Source organism: Hemicordylus capensis, chromosome 3, assembly GCF_027244095.1.
Source record: "Hemicordylus capensis ecotype Gifberg chromosome 3, rHemCap1.1.pri, whole genome shotgun sequence".
Taxonomy (NCBI): domain Eukaryota; kingdom Metazoa; phylum Chordata; class Lepidosauria; order Squamata; family Cordylidae; genus Hemicordylus; species Hemicordylus capensis.
The window spans coordinates 194,862,388-194,882,703 of NC_069659.1; the positions used below are offsets into that span (position 1 = coordinate 194,862,388).

General features: G+C 43.4%; 1 protein-coding gene across 1 annotated transcript in view; it reads right to left on the reverse strand.

Annotated features, from left to right (window-relative positions):
- LOC128349903 (broad substrate specificity ATP-binding cassette transporter ABCG2-like) overlaps nucleotides 1-20,316 on the reverse strand; it is a 51,856-nt gene that overhangs the window by 4,425 nt on the left and 27,115 nt on the right. The window contains exons 7-14 of the mRNA XM_053307192.1: nucleotides 18,675-18,826; nucleotides 9,260-9,388; nucleotides 8,837-9,102; nucleotides 5,425-5,507; nucleotides 3,624-3,713; nucleotides 1,518-1,642; nucleotides 775-929; nucleotides 252-341 (exon numbers count right to left, since the gene is read on the reverse strand). Of these exons, the coding sequence (XP_053163167.1) occupies nucleotides 252-341; nucleotides 775-929; nucleotides 1,518-1,642; nucleotides 3,624-3,713; nucleotides 5,425-5,507; nucleotides 8,837-9,102; nucleotides 9,260-9,388; nucleotides 18,675-18,826 (1,090 nt within the window). The remainder of the gene's footprint in view (nucleotides 1-251; nucleotides 342-774; nucleotides 930-1,517; nucleotides 1,643-3,623; nucleotides 3,714-5,424; nucleotides 5,508-8,836; nucleotides 9,103-9,259; nucleotides 9,389-18,674; nucleotides 18,827-20,316) is intronic.

Below are 20,316 nucleotides of genomic sequence, written 5' to 3' on the forward strand. Positions count from 1 at the left end.
AATGGGGAAGAAATGAGGAGGAGACACAGGGTTGCTGTTGCTTTTAGTGGCGGCTATGTGATCATATTGTGTAGTCCTAACTTAAAGCAAAATGAATCACTTATCAGAGTAAATTAGAAGGACACTTTCAGCTGTGGCCAGAGAGATGAAACTTAATTTATAATTTTTTATGAACAAATTAATTACCTGGATGAAACAGAAGAAACCAAAAGGCTGTTGAAAAGAAACATATATAATTATAGCATACGAACCGTGAGGCCATATCTGGGAATGCTAAAGTATTTCAGCCAGTTCAACCAACCCATCACACTGGGAAGATTCACCAATAAGCCAGAAAAGATCTAGAATTGAGGGGGAAAGAAGTTACATTTAATTTGTAATTCTTATGCCAAGAGAGTATTCATTATTAAATAACCTCATTCAGGCTTGGAGACAACTATGCATCACAAGCCCTTCTGTTCTTCAGTAACAATTTCTGTTCCAAGTCTCATCAGTGAGCCCTTCATATGCAGGGCCTTCATGGAATTCCCTTCATGGAATTTGTACTCTCTGGGCATATACTGCACTGTGTCAGGCTAAACGACTACAAACACACTACAAGAGAATACGATGGGGAGGGCAGGGGATCATGGAGCTTGCATTCCGATATAAAGTGGTAGGGGTAAGTTATTCAGAGGTCAGTATTCATGGATGAACATTTCCAAATATGACATTATAGAAGAGTGCAGGTAGTAGAACTGATCCTAAATCTGCATGATGCATATATGGACTTACCAGCATGAAGACAAAGCAAATAGTGATAAGTAGGTTGGCAATGGCCACCACATCCATCCCAGCTGAAATAGCGAGGGCCATTGAGGTGGCTGTGTAGGACAAGAGCACCAGTGTCAGCATGAAAAAGAAGAACCGTCCTGCCACAGCTTGATAGCCTGAAAACAAGACAAACATATCCAATTAATGGTCAGGCCATGAGGCAGACAACCAGAAAGAGTCTTGCAGTGGCAAATGCTATTTAAGAATGACACTAGTTATAGTTTAGAAACAAAGATGGGGCAAGTCTTAAAATGTGGTACTTGCTTCTACAACCTGTCCTCTTGGGCAAATAGTTTCAGGGCTATACTCAAGTCAAGTGGAAATGTTTGCTTTCTGTTTCAGTGATGTAGCTGCAAATTCAGAAGTGCAGGCACTCTCCATGACAGCCCCCCTGGGCATGCCCACCCCAACAGCCAGAGAACCTGAGAATTACCACTGCTCCGACCCTGCGCGTCCCCCCTGCACTACACCCCAGTGTTGTTACTTGCTTCCTGGCAAAGATAATGCCAGGCCAGGAATTTATATCAGTATGGAATGTGAGCGCCGTGACACCCTGCCCTCCCCATCATATTCTCTTGTAGTTTGTTAGCCTGACACAGTGCAATACATGCCTAGAGAATAGGAATTCCATGAAGGCCCTGCATATGAAAGGCCCACTGATGCAGAAGGAAACATTGAAAAGAAATGTGTACAAGGTTATTTACCAATCATCCAGTAGCTTATGCATGAAAATACAACTGCGGGCATGGTCCTCATGGGCAACAGGTCTCCAATCATCAAAGCAAGGAAATATACAGACACTCTATAATACCCACTTGTATACTGGTGGCTGTGTGGACAAGATAGAACATGACTTATGGGAAGGGTACACACATAATATGAGAAATTATTATTATTCAAGAAGTGACAAATTAAAAATTAAAAATGGAATAATCTTTTCTACCAGAGTTCAAATCTTATGCCTGTTATTAGTGCTCTGTCTCATCATGAGATTTAATATAACTTCAGCTCTTCGTCCAGTTAGCCATTAGAGTGACAATTATTCTAGTCCAACTTTTACTGACTCTTGTCCATATTCATTCAGAAATATTCATATGGATCAGTCGGACCACTTACTAGGTTTGTATTTTAGTGCTGAAAAACTGTGCAGAGCTACTGAAACATTATCCTCATCAGCCAATGAGGTTAACTTCAAAAGCCAGGGCTCAACTGGCAACTCACGTTTTCTCAGATTTGGGTTGACTCTTGGAAAGGATTTGCTTGCTTATACTGATAATGCAGACTCACATTTTGTGAGTGGGTAAATTAATGCAACAGGCTCTTATTAAATACATGTCAGAATGCAATCTTATTAGTCATTTAGGCTACAGGACCCATTTAGGGGTTGGTCATTTGTGCCTCGAGTGAAAATTCTGGATTGATTTGTTCTATGATCCATTTGTTTCTTTTCCTGGCTGTCCATGGTATCCTCAAAAGTCTTCTCCAGCACCAAAGTTCAAAAGCGTCAGTACTTTTTCTATCTTGCTCCTTCGAAGTCCAGCTTTCGCATCCATAGAGTGTCACGGGGAAAACTATTATCTGAAAGATTTTAATCTTTGTAGGTATAGACACATCATGGCATCTAAATATCCTTTCCAAGGCCTTCATTGCAACCCTACCAAGTGCCAGTCTGTGGCGTATTTCTTGACTGCTGGATCCTTTACTGTTGATGGTAGATCCTAAAAGGCAGAAGCTATCCACCATATATACAATGTCTTCATTATCAGTTCTGAGGCTGGTTGCTGTGCCCGTTGTCATTAGTTTAGTCTTCTTTACATTTAGTCATAGTTCCATTTTTTCACTGTGCTCCTTGACTAACTGAGTACTTTTCAGAATAGAACACCTCAAATGCCTAACCATAGCCTATGGCCAAATTCTCTCTCTATCTGTGAAGTGCCGGATTTAGGAACAAGCTAAGTAAGCTCCAGTTTAGGGCCTCATATTATGTGGGGCTTCTGAATACAAAAAGATTTGTCTAAATTTCAAGTTTTGCATAATGTATTTTCATTTAAAGGTATTTCTAATGCAAATTGGTTTATTGCAAGATAACTGTTCTTGTTCGATTAGTTTACTAGTTTTTCGTTGGCTCTTTTCCAAGTAAAAATAAATTGTTGTTTTTTCTATTTTCATTGCTCTTTTGTTAGAATAATAATATTTTTTTGTGATGCTATGGGGCCTTTTAAGCTTGACCTACATTAGGGCCTCAGCATGTCATAATCCAGCCCTGATCTGGGCTCAGGGACAGCTTCAGGTTTCAGAGTCTGTCCTCCATGGGTCTCTCCTATCTGGGTGGGTCCATGAGAGTCACTCCACCATCCCATCACATGAAGGCTATGGGCACAGAGGTGGTGTCAGGGATCAGCTCTTCTGAGGGTCCAAGTGCCCAGCATCTATTCAGCAATGCAGACCCTGATGCTAGCCCTGTTTGGGCTATATAACTTCAATCTGGGGCTCTAATGATCAAATGCTCCCCCATGGGGGGACCCCTTCCACCCTAACATTTTAATTTTCTATGTGAAGGAATTTTTTTCCCCATTTAAAGGAGCATTCAGTTATATGAGCTCTTGCATCCTGAGGTGGGATAGCCCAGAGATTTACCCCCTCAGTGAAAGGTGGGCCTAAAGGTCTGCATTTCTCCTTGTGGCATTCCAGGCTAGAAAGAAATCAGGGACTTATTTCAAGGAAACAAGATGCATCACCAGCGCTTTCATCCAATCCCCACCCCAAACTCCAAACTAACCTCCCCCCTTCTGAGGTGATTTGATACTTACACGAACAATTTCTTATCTCTGATAAACAGTTCAATAGCCGACACACTGGAGAAGCACTGATTTGTGGTTACAAAAAACAGGGATCCAACTCTGAAAGAATTAACCAAAAGGAAATCAACTGCATTACCGAACAGCCATCACAAAGAAAGTTAGTTCTGCCCTGACAAAGTGCTGCGGCCGATTTGGCCATTGGCCATACACATCTAGTGCATCTGTTCAAAGGCCTGGCAGTGGATTGCTGAGGGTGGTGGCAAGGAGCACCCTGCTCCAGCACCCTGCCTCACTGGGCTGACCCAACCTGTTGCTGGTGGTGCCAGGGCTGCCGCCCCGGCTCCTGCTCTTACTGAGCATGCTCATCTCCTGCTGCTGGACTTATTCCCCAAATACGGGTGGTGGTGATGGAGGGGAGTGGAGGGGGAGGGTCCATTCCTACTTTCTGAAAAGCTGAGTGAGTTCAGCAGTCGTCTGCCGCCACCAGCAACGGAGAGACCGGTGGGGGGGAGAGAAAAACTGCCGAATCTCTATAGTTACTTGAAGGAAAGTCACTTTTCTTTATTCGTTTATAGCTATATCTGTATATAGCTCTTCCTCCACAGCCGCCTCCTCTCCTTTTCTTTTGTAGGAGAGGATCTGTAGTACCCCCTCCCCCCAATTCTCTTGGTCTCCATCTCCTCCTTCTCCCCGCCTTTTTAAATTAATTTTTATTTTAGATAGAGGAGCCTTTGTAGTCAAACAGATGGCTTCCACTACTATGCTCCTTTATTGCAGCAACTACCCACACAGCCTGTGAATATTAAGTGGAAAGATAAAGTGTGCCATCAAGTCGATTTAGACTCCTGGCGCCCACAGAGCCCTGTGGTTTTCTTTGGTAGAATATAGGAGGGGTTGACCATTGCCTCTTCCCACTTAGTATGTGCACATGGATATAACTGTATCCTTACACATATCTAAAAGCGTAGAGAACACCAGCAATGGCAAGCTAGAAGTCCAAAGAGGTTCATGGCACTCCAGTTGTAAAGGGTGGGGCAGGTAGTCCAGGAAGCAATATCCATTTGGGGAGAGGAAATGTTTCTCCCTTTCCTCTGTTCAAGGGCAGATTATCTCAGTAAAAAGGAGAAGAAAAAAGGTGGAGTGAAGAATTTATCATGATTGCATTGTGCAATAGGAAGGGAGGTGGCGGACTGAAAGTGGTAACCTACATAACAGGCCTTCCAAAAATGACTTAACATCAATTTTAAATGTGGTTCAAGTGGCTGTTTTAAAATACTGTGAAGTTTTTTGTTTTTTTAAAGCTAGTGGGAATCAGGGATGCTTAAAAAACTAACGAACCAATTTCTCAAAGAATTCTGCAATGGGGAAAGAAAAAGACACGCACAGTTCCAGGTATTCAGGGCCAGAGATAGCATGTATGGGGTGGAAGAAATTCTTGTGGAAGGGATCAGCATTCTTAGGCTTTTACCAAGGCCCCTGTGGCCCCGAAGGCTCCACTACAGATTGGAGCGCTCTCCTGCTCATCCTCTTATCACGATCTTCCTATTCTCTTGTTTGCCACCAGCTCTCTGGGGGAGCAAGTGGGTAGTAGGAATGGCAGCAAGGAGGAGGAGGAGCTGTCACTTGCTCTTCTTCCAGCTCTTGAAGTGAGCAAGTGGGAAGCAAGGAGGGAGTCCACTGGAGGGCACGCACCCTCAAAGGCATCTTGTCTGAGGCCCCTTAAAACCTGGAGCCACTCTTGGAGAGAACACAGCATTTATCCTTTGGGGGGGGGGGTAAAATGAAACACACAAAAAATTTCCATAATTACCGATTCTGAATACCGCTTTGATCAAGCTTTGCATCAAAGAAAATTGCCCCAACAATCAATGCTAGGACAATGGTAACAAGGACCTGGAGCAGGGGAAAGGAGTAAGAAAAGGATGAATGTCACAAACACTCATTGACAGAACGAACAACATCTATCTTTTTTCAATGTCTTGAACAATTCAAAACAAGGCAAGCTCAAGTTAGCTTGTGCAATTATTTATATGTTGCTTTTCACCTCTTGCCCGTGGGCTTCCTAGAGGCATCTGGTGGGCCACTGTGGGAAACAGTTTGCTGTACTAGATAGGCCTTGGGCCTGATCCAGCAGGGCTATTCTTAATGAAAGAATTTTCACAACAGTTTTCATAGAAAAAAAAATCACCATCATCATAAGATGGTATAAACCAAGGTAGATACCAGCAACAGTCGCTGGAGTGACACTGTGTTGGGGACGAATAAGGCCAGTTCTTACCACCCCCACCCCCACCCACCACTAAATATAAAGAGAATCATCACTTTGAAAGAGTGATGATATCTCTGCCCAATTAGCAAGGGTTATTTTACATATTCTGTTGACAAAGGAAGTCACACAGCTTTCTACTAGGAAGGCAAAGGTTTTGTGATGGATTAGGTCATGGTTAGTTGGCCAGCTCTGTTTTGTGCACTGCTCCAAATCAGAGATTTAAGGCTTTCACCAAGTCTGGATAACTCTTCCTCATGTCTGAGAGTAGATTCCGCAGTACTATCAGGGCTGGTCCACTCAGGTTAGCTGTGAGAAAAAGCTAACCGTCATCTGCCCATCATCCCAGCAGCAGCTGGTCCCCTATCATAGCCTCTCGCCACATTCTGTTGCCTCACGCCCACTTCGCACCAGCTTCTATTGTCTTCCTCCCCCCCCCTCGCTCTTTCTCTCACTCCCTTTCTTCCCTTCTTGCTCTGCCACTTACATTAGCTGAATGCACTACTTTTAACACTGGAATATGCTCAGGGAAAATGTAAATGATTTTTTGGTATTTTTTGGAAGAAATTCTGAATATCATACTTCCAATGAATGGGGGGAGGGGCAGTGAGAGAAAGAGGGTGGGGGCAGCTTGACGATAGGGAAAGAGGGAGAAAGAGAAGAAATGGAGCAGGATTGATGAGAGAGGGAGGGGAAAAAATACTGGTGGCAGGGGGAAGAAAGAAGCTGGCCGGCACTTTGGCATGTCATAGATTGAGGGGAAAGGATGGAGTGGCTCTAGGGGAAGAAGGAAGCCAGGTGTCACTTGCTGCCACTTCGATGGAGTGGGGAAGGAAGGAGCAAAGCAATGTGTGTGGTGAGGGGAGGGTGGGAAGGAAGCCGCTGGTGCTTTGGCTCTTCGCAGGGGGAGGGAAAAGAAAGGAGCTACACAGCATGGTGTGGGTGAAGGAAGGTAGGTAGGTTGAAGGGCCTGAGTCTGGCCTGTGGGCTGGGGGTTTGACAGCCCTGCTGTAGATCATTGTGCAGTGTGTCACATAGTCATCCCTGCTGGTCACTCCCAGGTTAGTCAAAGCTTGTTGGCTCTCAGCTACTGACGGGAAAACCCTAGAATCCAAACTAGCCAACTGCCCATCACCCTCACTGATCATCTCTGCCAATCCTGACCAAAGAAGCTGGGCTTCTAAGTCAGTTTTAACACCTTGTATCCTCTAGTCTAGCAAGGCTCTCATCTCCTGACCTAGGTTGCTCATGCTGGCTTTGAGGTATTTTTCATACTTCTGAAAAGCCTCAGTCGGCTGCTGGGAGCTGGCCTTGGTTTTTGCTTCAAGGCTGTCTTTTAAGCTGCTTGTTTTGCTGTTGCAATGCCTCTATTTGTTGCTGGCTGGCGTTGCTTTTGCTTCATCAGCATCATTTACTCTAGGAGTGTTGGTGCAACTTCCTCCATTCTGTCTCAGTCACGCCAGCTCACAGTTTCACTCCAAGGAAACAATACCACTGCTAACACCAGTGTTATTCACCCCCAATTCCACTTCTCTGAGCTTCTCTGAGTTCCAGTGCAGCTCTTATGTGAGAGTTTCTCACATTGAGATTTTTCCACATTGTCTCAGTTATTTGTATGGGACATGCTTCTTTATTTGAATGTGTCCAGGTACTGGCTGGGGGTGGAGTCACCGTGTTTATTTGTCTGCTTCTCACAGGCTGACTTAAATTCAATCTGAGAGGTTCTCCCTCTTTCTGCATAAGAGACTGTTAGCTTGTTTATTATTTTCTGAGCCTATGTTTAGTTTGCAATAAATATCAACTCTTGTTTCTCAGTTAAGTTTGCTTCCAGTTACTTACAGAGGATAAGTAATTTCTCTGCAACATTGAAGGCTTATGATATCTTAATTTTTTTTGTTTATTTATGCAAGACCAGAACATTTCCTAAAAGCTTAGTATCAGTTCCCAGAGAGCCAACACTTGAATTCCAAGGATGCTTCAGCTTTCCAGGACAATTACTTCATTGCAGGCTCCAAAAATCAGTCTGACTTTCTTCCTCAGCAACTGCTTCCAAATGTTCTCTTTACACATACACATCGAGGGGGTGGGGGAAGGAATCATCTCATACCTCAACAGGTGAAGGGTATGTGATGTACATGACATCCTACTCCAGAGTGATGCAGAGTCAGTAACACCACTGAAGAAACAACAGGCTGGGCATCTGGAGCTAGTGGGGCTGTTCACATGACCCTGTGTGCACATGGTTGGGCCATCGGGGAGGAAAGCAGGGCTCAACCTACTTCCCCCAGATGACTGCTTGCAGCCCTGAAGGTGTGCAAACCACGTGCCCACATGACCAGCACTGCCGGGAGCAGCACGGATGAATCTGGGACAATGTTATCCCAGCCTCCGGTGATTCCACAATGCACCGTGCGACATGCACGATGCATTTGGGGATTCCCCCGGGAGAGGGGCACTCTAGGTGCCCATCTCTGTGTGCGGCCAGGCTGGAAGCAGCCCGTCTTGCACACGATCAAGTAGCCCGGTGCTTTTCCCCATAACCTCGGCTGGCAGCTGGGTAAAAAGCCAGGCTAGGCAGAGCTGGTCCTCCGAGATCGTACCCAGTCCCTGTTGTTCTCACACACAGCCTAGCCCAGGATGGGCGTCCCTAGCCTGGTTAGACTGCACATGAGAACAGCCTCAGTATCTAGTGACTGACCTAAAAAAAGGTTTGGCCAGCTAGCCACGACCTAATGCATGACACTATTTAATTCAAGGACACAGAGAATATGCTTAGTATGCAATAATTAATGCTATCATAATCAATTGGCTCTCCAATGAAGGAAACTAATTATTGATTTCAGCAGCCTAGGCCTTTCAGTCCCAGATGGCCAGTTACAGATTACATGACAGGATTCTGACTATATCGAACATTCCCATTTGAGAGCTTATATTAGCATATAACTTTGCTTCTTACTTGTGCTACAGAAGCCTGGGGACTTCGGATAAGGTTTTTGAGGGAGCGCTTGGACACCCAGTAGAGCTGAGTGAAGAAGCCATTTGCATAAGTCACTTGATTCATTTGCCTTGGCTTCTTCTTCGAGATTGCCTGGCCATTTCCCAGTTTCTTTAGCTCTTCCATCATGCCTTGGCATTGGCTGGAGAGAAGGTATTTCTCATGCAGCAAGTCTACCACAGTCTTCTCCATGTTTTCTTCCGCCACATTATTCTCACTATCAGTCTCTGAAGCAAGCACACACAAAGAGGGACCCCTTATTTTCAGGGCTTTATAAAAGATTGCTTTTCAGAAAAACAATGACAGACCCACACTCCAAAGGTAAGCAAGAAATGCCCTCTAGTATCACCTCTCAATAACTAGTGTTAAGCCTGCTGTTCTTACCCATGTGATTCTGCTCTTCCAATTCCTTGGATTTCTCAACACATTTTGTTGCTGCCACAGCAGTGGAGTCACCATTGATCACATCAAGAAAGAAGTCAGCTGGATTGTTGAATGGCTCACACTCATAACCTTTGCAAATAAAAGAAAACACAGTTGCTAAATTGATTCTGATAGTCAAGAATTGCCTAGCTGTTGAATGTTGCTCCGGTTCCTACATTTTCTCAGAATATATTTAGTAGGCTTTAGACCAAAAATTATATGTTTAAAATAAGTGTTTTTGATTCTAAGGCAATTTTTTTAAAAATACATTTTTGATTTGGTGGTGTGTTTGGCAATATGTTTGGCCGCCCAGAGATGTAAGTTTGGGCAGGGTATAAATTTGATAGATAGATAGATAGATAGATAGATAGATAGATAGATAGATAGATAGAATATTCGAATTTCAATGACAAAATCCAAACTCTAGCACAAAAAAGTAAACATCCCAAGTCAAATCAAAATTTAAATTGCTGAACATTCAAGTCAGCCTCAGATAACTTTTAATATAACAACTTTGAGTGGTTATATTAAAAAATTGTTGAAGCCCTCTTTCTCTGATGCTAAAAACTGTTTTACACAGATAGGAATTATATTTTCCCAGTGACATAAATGCTGATGTGTGACAAAGCCTGGCTCCTGAGCATATTTGTAACTTCCATTATATGTGAAACTGGCATGGTAGACTGGAGTGCAAGTGGAGAAAGACTCAACTCAAATCCTACAGATGACAATACAGAGCACATTTGAAGACCTATCCTTAGGCTATACGTGCGGCAAAGAAACAATTCTTTTCTGCCCATATTGCGTCCGCAAGCTCATACCCCACAGAGTTGTTTAGGGATGTGAGAAGGCTAGTACATGCTTCTGCTCCCTTGAATTAGAATTTGGAACCATCAGTTACCTGTTGTGATGTTTTAAATAAGTTTTTTTGTGAATAAAATATCTTGTATTTGGGGCAAACATGGACTCAGACCCCACAATTATTGCAGAGTATAATGAGTAGGTGTCCAGCAACTTCTCTTATGTGGTTAAGCTGGATCAGTTTCAGTTTGTGACTCCTGATGATGTGGATAAGCTGCTTGGAGTGGTTTGGCCTACCATCTGTTCTCTTGACCCTTGTCTGATATGGCTTATACTATCTGGCAGAGGGGTTGTTGTAGAGGGCCTGGTAGATATTATAAATGCTTCTCTGAGGGTGAGCAGGTTGCTTTCCTGTTAAGGAGCAATTATTAGACCTCTTCTGATGAAGCCCACATTGGATCTCTCAGAATTAAGCAAGTCTGTCTCCAACCTTCCACGGCCAGGCGAGGATAATTGAGAGGATGGTGGCCTCCCAGCTCCAAACAGTCTTGAAGGAAACTGATTATCCAGAACCATTTCAAACTGGCTTTCGGGCAGGCTATGGGGTGGAGACTGCCTTGGTTGGCCCTTTGACCCTGCAGGACAAATTTCAATCCTCCCAGACATGTGCCGTCTGGACTGAAGTGGTGCTTCTGGGCTTTTCCACTCCTTTACTACTTGCTATGGGCTGTGACAAGGCGAAAATGGCCATCAAACAGAGGATACTAGACACTGAGTACCAGGCTGACCAAGGCAGGGCTCCTAGCTTGTGTCCTCAGAAAGACTTAGATATTCTGTCTTTCCCAGTGTGTACTTGACACAATTGGAATTCCAGGTCACAGAAGGGCCTTCACCCTTGCCTGTTGTCATGCTTTCCCCTCAGCCATGGCCGGATTAAGGGCAACTGATGCCCTAAGCACAGCCCAACAATGCCCCCCCGACCCCTCCATTGCTTAACTGACAAGACATTAAGACTCAAGCAAATTATTTACTTAAACCTTAATATTTATTTGATATTTTTAAAAGTTTTCTTCTAGACTTTTAAAGTTAAAAAAAAGAAGTTCCATTGCCTATAATTTCTTATAAATAGCCGCAACAGAAGGAATGATTGAGAAAAATATTTCATCTTCAAGGTCAGACATCATAACATATGACCATCTTTTACGTGAAGTTTTATCAATGTTTTGTACTGCTCTTTACAGTAATCTTTCGCAAATCTATGACTTTTTACTTCAGATATATAGTTTAGTAGTTTTTCGAAACTTCAGTCGCTCACCGAACCAAAGAAAACATTTTTTTAACAATGCAGAGTAAAGTCAAACATGGCAGATAAAAACAATTACAAAAAATCAACTAAAGTTGAGTATGGCAGTGAAATGCAAGGTGGCAAAAGAAATGCAAGGTGACAATAAGGGAGGCAAAAAGAGAGTTTGAGGAACATTTAGCTAAAAGTACCAAGAGGAATAATAAAAACTTCTTTAAATACATCAGAAGCAGGAAAGGCAGCCAGGGAGGCTGTTGGACCATTAGACAATGAGGGAGTGAAAGGGATTATTAAGGAGGATATGGAGGTTGCAGAGAAGCTCAATGAGTTCTTTGTGTCCATCTTCACAGCAGAATATAATTGCCTGGTGGCAATTATAAATACCTCTCTGAGGGAGGGCAGGATGCCTCCTTGTTTAAAGGAGGCAATTATTAGACCTATTCTTAAGAAGTCTGCCTTGGACCCCTCAGAGTTTAATAGCTACAGGCCTGTCTCCAACCTCCCATGGTTGGGCAAGGTGATTGAGAGGGTGGTGGCCTCCCAGCTCCAGGCGGTCTTGGAGGAAACTGATTATCTAGACCCATTTCAAACTGGTTTTCGGGTGGGCTATGGGGTGGAGACTGCCTAGGTCGGCCTGATGGATGATCTCCAATTGGGAATGGACAGAGGAAGTGTGTTGGTCCTTTTGGATCTCTCGGCGGCTTTCGATACTATCGACCATAGTATCCTTCTGGAACGTCTGAGAGTGTTGGGGGTGGGAGGCAGTGCTTTGCAGTGGTTCCGCTCCTACCTTTCTGGCAGATTCCAGATGGTGTCGCTTGGAGACAGCTGCTCTTCAAAATCTTAGCTTTTATATGGGGTCCCTCAGGGCTCCATACTGTCTCCAATGCTTTTTAATATCTACATGAAACCGTTGGGAGAGATCATTCGGAGATTTGGTGCTGGGTGTTATCAGTATGCTGATGACACCCAAATCTATTTCTCCATGTCAACATCATCAGGAGAAGGCATATCCTCCCTGAATGCCTGCTTGGAAGCAGTAATGGGATGGATGAGGGATAACAAACTGAGACTGAATCCAGACAAGACGGATGCGCGGTCGTCACTCGGGAAGCAATATTGATCTACCTGTTCTAGATGGGGTCACACTTCCTCAGAAGGAACAGGTACGCAGTCTGGGAGTGCTTCTGGATCCACACCTTTCCCTGGTTTCCCAGGTTGAGGCAGTGGCCAGAAGCGCTTTCTATCAGCTTCGGTTGATACGCCAGCTGCATGGGTTTCTTGAAGTTCATGATCTCAAAACAGTAGTACACTTGCTGGTAACCTCCAGACTTGATTACTGCAATGCGCTCTATGTGGGGCTGCCTTTGTACATAGTCCGGAAACTACAATTAGTACAAAATGCGCAGCCAGGTTGGTCTCCTGGTCATCTCGAAGAGACCATATTACTCCTATATTACAGGAGTTGCACTGGCTGCCGATAAGTTTCTGGGCAAAATACAAAGTGCTGGTTATAACCTATAAAGCCCTAAACAGCTTAGGCCCACAGTACTTAAGAGAGCGTCTTCTTCTGCATGATCCCCATCGTCCACTACGTTCATCAGGGGAGGCTCGTCTGTGGCTACCTTCATGTTGTTTGGTGGCCACCCAGGGACGGGCCTTCTCTGTTGTCACCCCGAGACTTTGGAACGCACTTCCTGTGGGAATAAGAGTCTCCCCATCTCTAGTGGCTTTTAAAAGGGGTCTACAGACTTATCTTTTTACCCAAGCTATTAAGCTTTTTAACTTTTAGCTTTTTAACTTTTTAACTTGTTAACTTTTTAAACTTTTGATTGACAAAATTGTTTTTAGTATTTGTTTGTTGTGAACCGCCCTGAGACCTTGGGTTAGGGCAGTATAAAAATGTGACAAACAAACAAACAAACAAACAAACAAACAAACAAACAAACCTGTTCTTGAACCAGACTTTTCAGGGATGGAGGCTAAAGAACTGAGTCAGATAGAAGTGACAAGAGATTATGTTCTAAACTCTCTGGAAAAACAGAAAACTAACAAATCACCAGGGCCAGATGGCATCCACCCAAGAGTCCTCAAAGAACTCAAATGTGAAATTGCCAACCTCCTTGACAAAATATATAATTTATCCTTGCAATCAGGCTCTGTACTGGAGGACTGGAGGGTAGCAAATGTAACACCAATTTTCAAAAAGGGATCCAGGGGCGATCCGGGAAATTACAGGCCGGTTAGCTTAACGTCCATTCCAGGCAAATTGATGGAAAGCATCCTCAAGGATAAAATTGTAAAGCACATAGTACAGGCCCTGCTGGGGGAGAACCAGCATGGCTTCTGCAAAGGTAAATCTTGCCTCACAAATCTTTTGGCGTTCTTTGAGAGTGTCAACAAGTGTGTGGATCAAGATGATCCAGTTGACATAGTATACCTGGACTTCCAAAAAGCTTTTGACAAAGTTCCTCATCAAAGTCTCCTGAGGAAACTTAGCAGTCATGGGATAAGGGGACAAGTACATGTGTGGATTGCAAACTGGTTGAAATACAGGAAACAGAGGGTAGGGATAAATGGCGAGTATTCACAATGGAGGGAAGTAAGAGTTGGGGTCCCCCAGGGATATGTATTGGGACTGGCTACCAGGTATCATGTGTCTAAGGAAGGACGCTGATTCTCTCGGCTCCGCTTCTTATCTTAATTACTATTTGTTTTAGTTTGTTTTTTCTACTTTACTGTCAGTTGCTGAAGCTGATAAGATGGTAGAAATATGAGAAGAAAGCAAAATAAACGAGCTATAAAGTTGAATAAGCAACTTGAAGAGAGACCCTCAGCTCTGGAATTCCTGGGAGAAGAGGAGTTTACATCTCAAGTAAACCAAACATTTCAAGTGGAGAAGGATAAATTTTCTGAGCAACCAGGACAGTTGCAGCAACCTCAGAATGAAAGTAAGTTGAATTCCAGAGCCACGGAGGATATTCACGAGGATACTCATGCTTCTGATAAATTAGGTGTTGGAATGAGAAACAGCTCGGTGAGGAGTTGTTTTGAATCAAAGTGAAGGCTACAAATCTTCCAAACCAGCTAGTAATCTAAGTGAAGCGAATGAGCTTTCTTTGTTATTCTCGAATGACTCCGCTGATCTATCTCCCCCTATTCCTAGGGAAACGTCCTTACCTGAATCTGGTGAGGATTCTTCCTCAAATCTGGCTTTAATAGTGCTGGAAACTTTAAAATATCTTTTCCTGCGCTTTTCTAAAGTCTCAGAACAGATGGACCAGCTGGCTTTGGAATTGAAGAAAGTATCTAAGTCTGTTTTAAATGATAACTTTAGAGCTCCTATAGTAACAAGTCTGAAGGAGGACCACCAGCCTGCTGATGTTGGCATGCAGACAGAATTCCAGCCCTCACTTACAGACCAAATACCACTGTATGGAGGTTCCAGTATCCGAGGAGGGGTCCCCTCTTTGATTCATCCTGGACATCATAATTATGGGGAGATTGTGAGAACTTTTTGGTTAGTATACCAACCCAAACAACTTATCTTGGATATTTGTTTGAATTCAACCAACCGTCAGAGGTGGTACTCAAAAGTGCAAATTTGTAGGTCTCTTGCTCAAATTTTGGCTTTTCCTGTACAAGCCATTGACTTGACGACGTTTTAGAGCTAACAAAGCTCATATGCTCAAACTCTTGCTTACATTTGATCATGCTTTGATTCCGCAATCACTGATAAGAATGAGGACTCATTTGGCTGTGTGGGAAATTTTCCCCACGAGGGTCTTTGAGAAGTTTGTGGATACGAATGTGAATCACATGAACTCTCCTAATGAGGCTGTGAATCCCAGTTTGCTAGAGCGGAATCTTAGGCAGAAAGAGAATTTCCAGAAGGGAGTTCAAGGGAGACACCCCTCTTCTGTGACGCAGAATCCTCTTCAGGGCTGTTGGCCTGGAGACTCCATTTTGGATGTCCATGTTTCATCTAGTTCGATTCCCCCGCCTTCTGGTGAACACAAAGATTTATCTTTTACAACAATTTTGGAAGTTGGAAAACTGTCAGATGATTTTAATTTCTTGCAGATTTTGGAGGATGAGGAGTTTCCTGAACCAGAAGATCTGAGTGGTCCAAATTTAAGGATCTTTTGTTGACCTCCAGGTCTCAGAACTTTTGTTCTCCTTCTATCCCTTCTAATTCTAGCTCGTTGGGATCCCTGGCTGAGGAAAGCATTTTTGAAATAAACAATGGATCCCTTCTCAAGGATGGCCTCTGGACTAATATTAGGAAACTAACCTCTCTTGAGACTATTTTAGCAGAAAATCACAAGCACAGAAAGAAGGTGCCTCAGGAGGTCATGGGAGACCTGTGGGAGACCTGTATTGTTGGAGAAGGCTCCTGCTGCTGCTTCTTGTGAGAGGAATCAATTAAATAACTTGTCTACTTTAGACTCCCATCATCTTAGACAGACCAAAATCTCCAATTTGTTTTTCCCCTCTGCAAATGTAAGTGGAGTTTCGGATAAGCTGGTGGAATCTCCTGTGCAGAAGTGACATCTTCTCCTATGTTCTCTTAAGCGGGGATTTTACAATCCAAATGTTGATTCTGTCTCATTTGATGGTGGAGTGTCCAGTCTTGCAACGATGAATCCCCCGCTGGCTGCATCTAGGCTAGGAAGCGGCTCTAGATCTTTATGTATAGAGACTTCATCTGATTTACATCCCTGCGTTGAATTGGAGGAATATAATGTAAATTGTAGGCAATCTGACTGGAAAATTCTTAGTTGGAACATAGCTGGGTGGGCTGGGAAAAGGTCTGATATGGAGTTTATCACTTTCTTGCAAAAATGGGACATTTTAATGTTTCAAGAGACTTGGTCCAAAGAAGACTTGAATATTGTTCATGCTATATTGTTCATGCATTGAAAGCCCATATTGTTCATGCATTGAAAGCCCATTCAGATAACAACAGGGGAAGGTCTAAGGTGGGTTTGGCTTGTTGTGTATCACTAGCCCTTAATGTCGAATCTATTCGTTTGCCTGATCTTCCTCCATATGCTATGACTGTTCTGCTTAAAGCTCTAAGTGGGGCTATATTGCTGTTCAATGTATATATCCCTCCAGGTTTAACCTCCAGTTTATCCAATAATATCTGGCAACAATTAGATTTATATATAATGGAAGCAATACTAAAGTATCCGCATGCTGCGGTCATCCTTATGGGTGATTTCAACTCTAGATGTGGTACAGATGACATTGCCTTAATGGCTTCTCATTTATGGAACTGGGGGGATTGCATTGAGGGATCTCCTGTACCAAATGGGCAATCAAAAGATCAAGTTATCAATAGGTCTGGAGTTCAACTGATCCACTTGGCTGGAATGTTTGAGATGGTATTATTAAATGGTACTATATTGCCAGATACTCCAGGCGAATATACATTCATTTCTTCACGGGGGAGTAGTGTGGTCGACTATGTTATGGTTTCCCGCTCTCTGCTCCCCGAGGTTACATCTTTTGAGGTGGGTGAGCAAACTTTTAGCGACCATCTCCTGATGCTCACCTGTTTAGATCTACCTCGGGTGAGGTGGGACACCCCTTTCCCTTGTTTGTTTGAGCAAAGATCAGCTAAGTTGGGTTGTAAAATCAAGTGGTCAAAGGAAGTTGAAAATGAGCTGAATACCTTATATGATCCCCCCGAGGGAAGTAATTTGTATAATTTAATTGTATTAGATCAACCGGGTCTACAAGCAATTATTGCATATGAGGACCTAGAAGGTATGTTGTCTCAAAAGATTTCGTTCTTTAGCTATCCAAACTCTCTTTGTGTGCATAATGGAAAATGACCTAATAACTGGTTTGACTCACATTGCAGGAGTCTGCGTGATCAGATGAAAGGCATATACAGAGATTATAGACTGAGTTCAGATCACAACCTTCCACCAACATATTTTTTTTTATAAAGAAGGCCTATAAAAGGAACCTTAGATTTGCCAAGACTCAGGCGTTAAAAAACACCTGGGACAAGCTAATATTGGCTACAAACCAAAAAGACAGCCATGCATTTGGAAAATTGTTTTGGTGGCAAACCATTCTACTGGGACCGGTGCTTTTTAATTTATTCATAAATGATCTAGAAGTAGGGGTAAATAGCAAGGTGGCCAGATTTGCAGATGATACCAAACTCTTTCAGGTAGTAAAATCCAAAATGGATTGTGAGGAGCTCCAAAAGGATCTCTCCAAACTGGGGGAGTGGGTGACAAAATGGCAAATGCAGTTCAATGTTGGCAAGTATAAAGTGATGCAAATTGAGACACACACACCCCCAAACTTCAAGTATATGCTGATGGTATCTGAGCTGTTGGTGATGGACCAGGAGAGGGATCTTGGGGTCGTGGTAGACAGCTCGTTGAAAGTGTTGATTCAATGTGCGGCAGCTGTGGAAAAGGCCAATTCCATGCTAGGGATCATGAGGAAGGGGATTGAAAATAAAATGCCTAATATTATAATGTCTTTAAACAAAACTATGGTGCAGCCACATCTGGAGTACTGTGTACAATTCTGGTCACCACATCTAAAAAAGGACATTGTAGAACTGGAAAAGGTACAGAAGAGGTCAACCAAGATGATCGGGGCCTAGAGCCCCTTTCTTATGAGGCAAGGCTATAACACCTGGGGCTATTTAGTTTAGAAAAAAGATGACTGCAGGGAGACATGATAGAGGTCTATAAAATCATGCACGTATGGAGAAAGTAGATAGAGAGAAATTCTTCTCCCTCTCACATAAGAACCAGGTGTCATCCCATGAAATTGATTGCCAGGAAATCTAGGACCAACAAAATAGAAGTACTTCTTCACACAACACATAATCAACTTTTGGAATACTCTGCCACAAGATGTAGTGACAGCCAACAGCCTGGATGGCTTTATGAGGGGTTTGGATAACTTCATGGATGAGAGGTCTATCATCGGCTACTAGTTGGAAGGCTGTAGGCCACCTCCAGCCTCAAAGGCATGCCCTCAACTCCTGCCTGTAGGCTTCCAGTGGCATCTGGTGGGTTACTATGTGAAACAGGATGCTGGATTAGATGGGCCTTGGGCCTGATCCAGCAGGGCTGTTCTTATGTTCAGTGAAAGAGTTAAGAGCATGATAGTTAGCGGGAAAACTAAGCCAGGGTACTCTGCTTGCTGTGTCTGCACACCCTACGAAGAGCCTGAAACAGAAGTCGCCTGTCCTTGCTCTACGACTTCTTGTAATGACAGAGTAAAACTTACCATTAGAACGAAAGTATTCCAATGCCTCCTTGGATGGGCCATGATAGAGCACTTTCCCCAAAGCCAGCAATGTAAGACTATCAAAAAGTTTGAAAATGGAATAACGAGGTTGATGAATTGAGAAAATGATAGTTCTTCCCCTTCTGGAGAGCCTAAGAGGGAAATACAAGACCAAAGTTTCAAACCTTTTCACTGTGTCTTTCACTTATGCTGACATGCAATACTCCCAAATACTGATAAAAATTACAAACTATCTATACAAACTCACGTCTCCTCTTTGGCTGACCAAACGTTATCCCAGGAAATCTGTAATTGATCTGCTTTAAAACAAATGAGCAAAAGCTACATGCTAGTCACATGTGTGGGAGGCAGAGGCGTAACTATAATTGGGCAAGGGGAGACAGTTGTCTGGGGGCCCACTGCTTTGCCCCCCCCGAGGCAAGTCACATGACTCTCCCCTAGCTGTGCACCTTCCTGGGCTTCCTTCGGTTGTATTCATCCTCCGAAATTGATGTGAGTGTTAAGACCTGGAGCTACCAGAACAGCATGTCTTTCTCTAGTACCATTAAATGACTGGCATCGTTCTATTGTGGCACACAGCTGTTATGTATACACTCTTACTTTGAATTCTAATGGCAACAAAACAAAACTTAGTGACTGCTATCAGATGAAAGATAACTAACATAGAATTCTTCTTGGCGGCCAGGGTAATTTGCTAGGAGGGGCACTATTAATTCATAACAAGTGTCCCTGCAGAAACTACAGTATAACAACACATGGGATAATGTCTCGATAGTGCCTGACTTGCAAGAGCCTGACTGCTCTGCATAAGGGACTTTTAAAATCCTGCCTTCAAACACAGCAGAAGGTAAAACGACAAAGAGTGCTAGTGTCTTCACAAGGGTCAAATAGTGCCCCTCCTAGCTCTAAGATAGAGTGATATACTGTTTTGCATCTTTTTCACTGATTCCTACAGGCAATGTTGCTGGGGGTTCAGAAGACATACTGTACAACTCCTCTTGGATGTTCTGGCCACAATTATCTGTCCAATTTGTGAAAAAAGAATATTTTCTACAACACTATTTTTTCGCCAAAGGTATGGACAGCCATAGGGTAACCTGTAAAGGAGTGGTTACTTACATCGGTGGTGACGTTGGGGAGGGTTGACTCCCAAGTGTACAGACCTGCATATCCTCCCACTTCTGCACCTGAACACACTTTTCTTCTAGTTCTTATTTTGTGTGGTCCTTTTCCCACTCTACCCTAGTTAGCTGATCAATATTACAACTAACTTTTATTACAATATTTTGCCCCCTTTATAACTCTTTTAATTTGTATTGCTGTTCTTGTGCAATAGCCTTATTTAGCATTTAGAGAAAAAAGTTCTCTCTCTCTCTCTCTCTCTCTCTCTCTCTCTCTCTCTCCTCTCCAAATGATTGTTGCTGATGCTCTTGATACAATGTTGCAAAGAGCTAGGAGTCAGTGGCTGCATTTGCACTTAATGGACTCACAGTTCTGCTCCCTCCTCCTGCTCCTCAGCCCGAATCCAGACATAACAGAGAGCTCCCTCTCTGCAGTCAGCAAGACTGCAGAGAAGAGAGGGAACTGGCTATGCAAGCTTCCTTCTTCCATGAAGGACAGC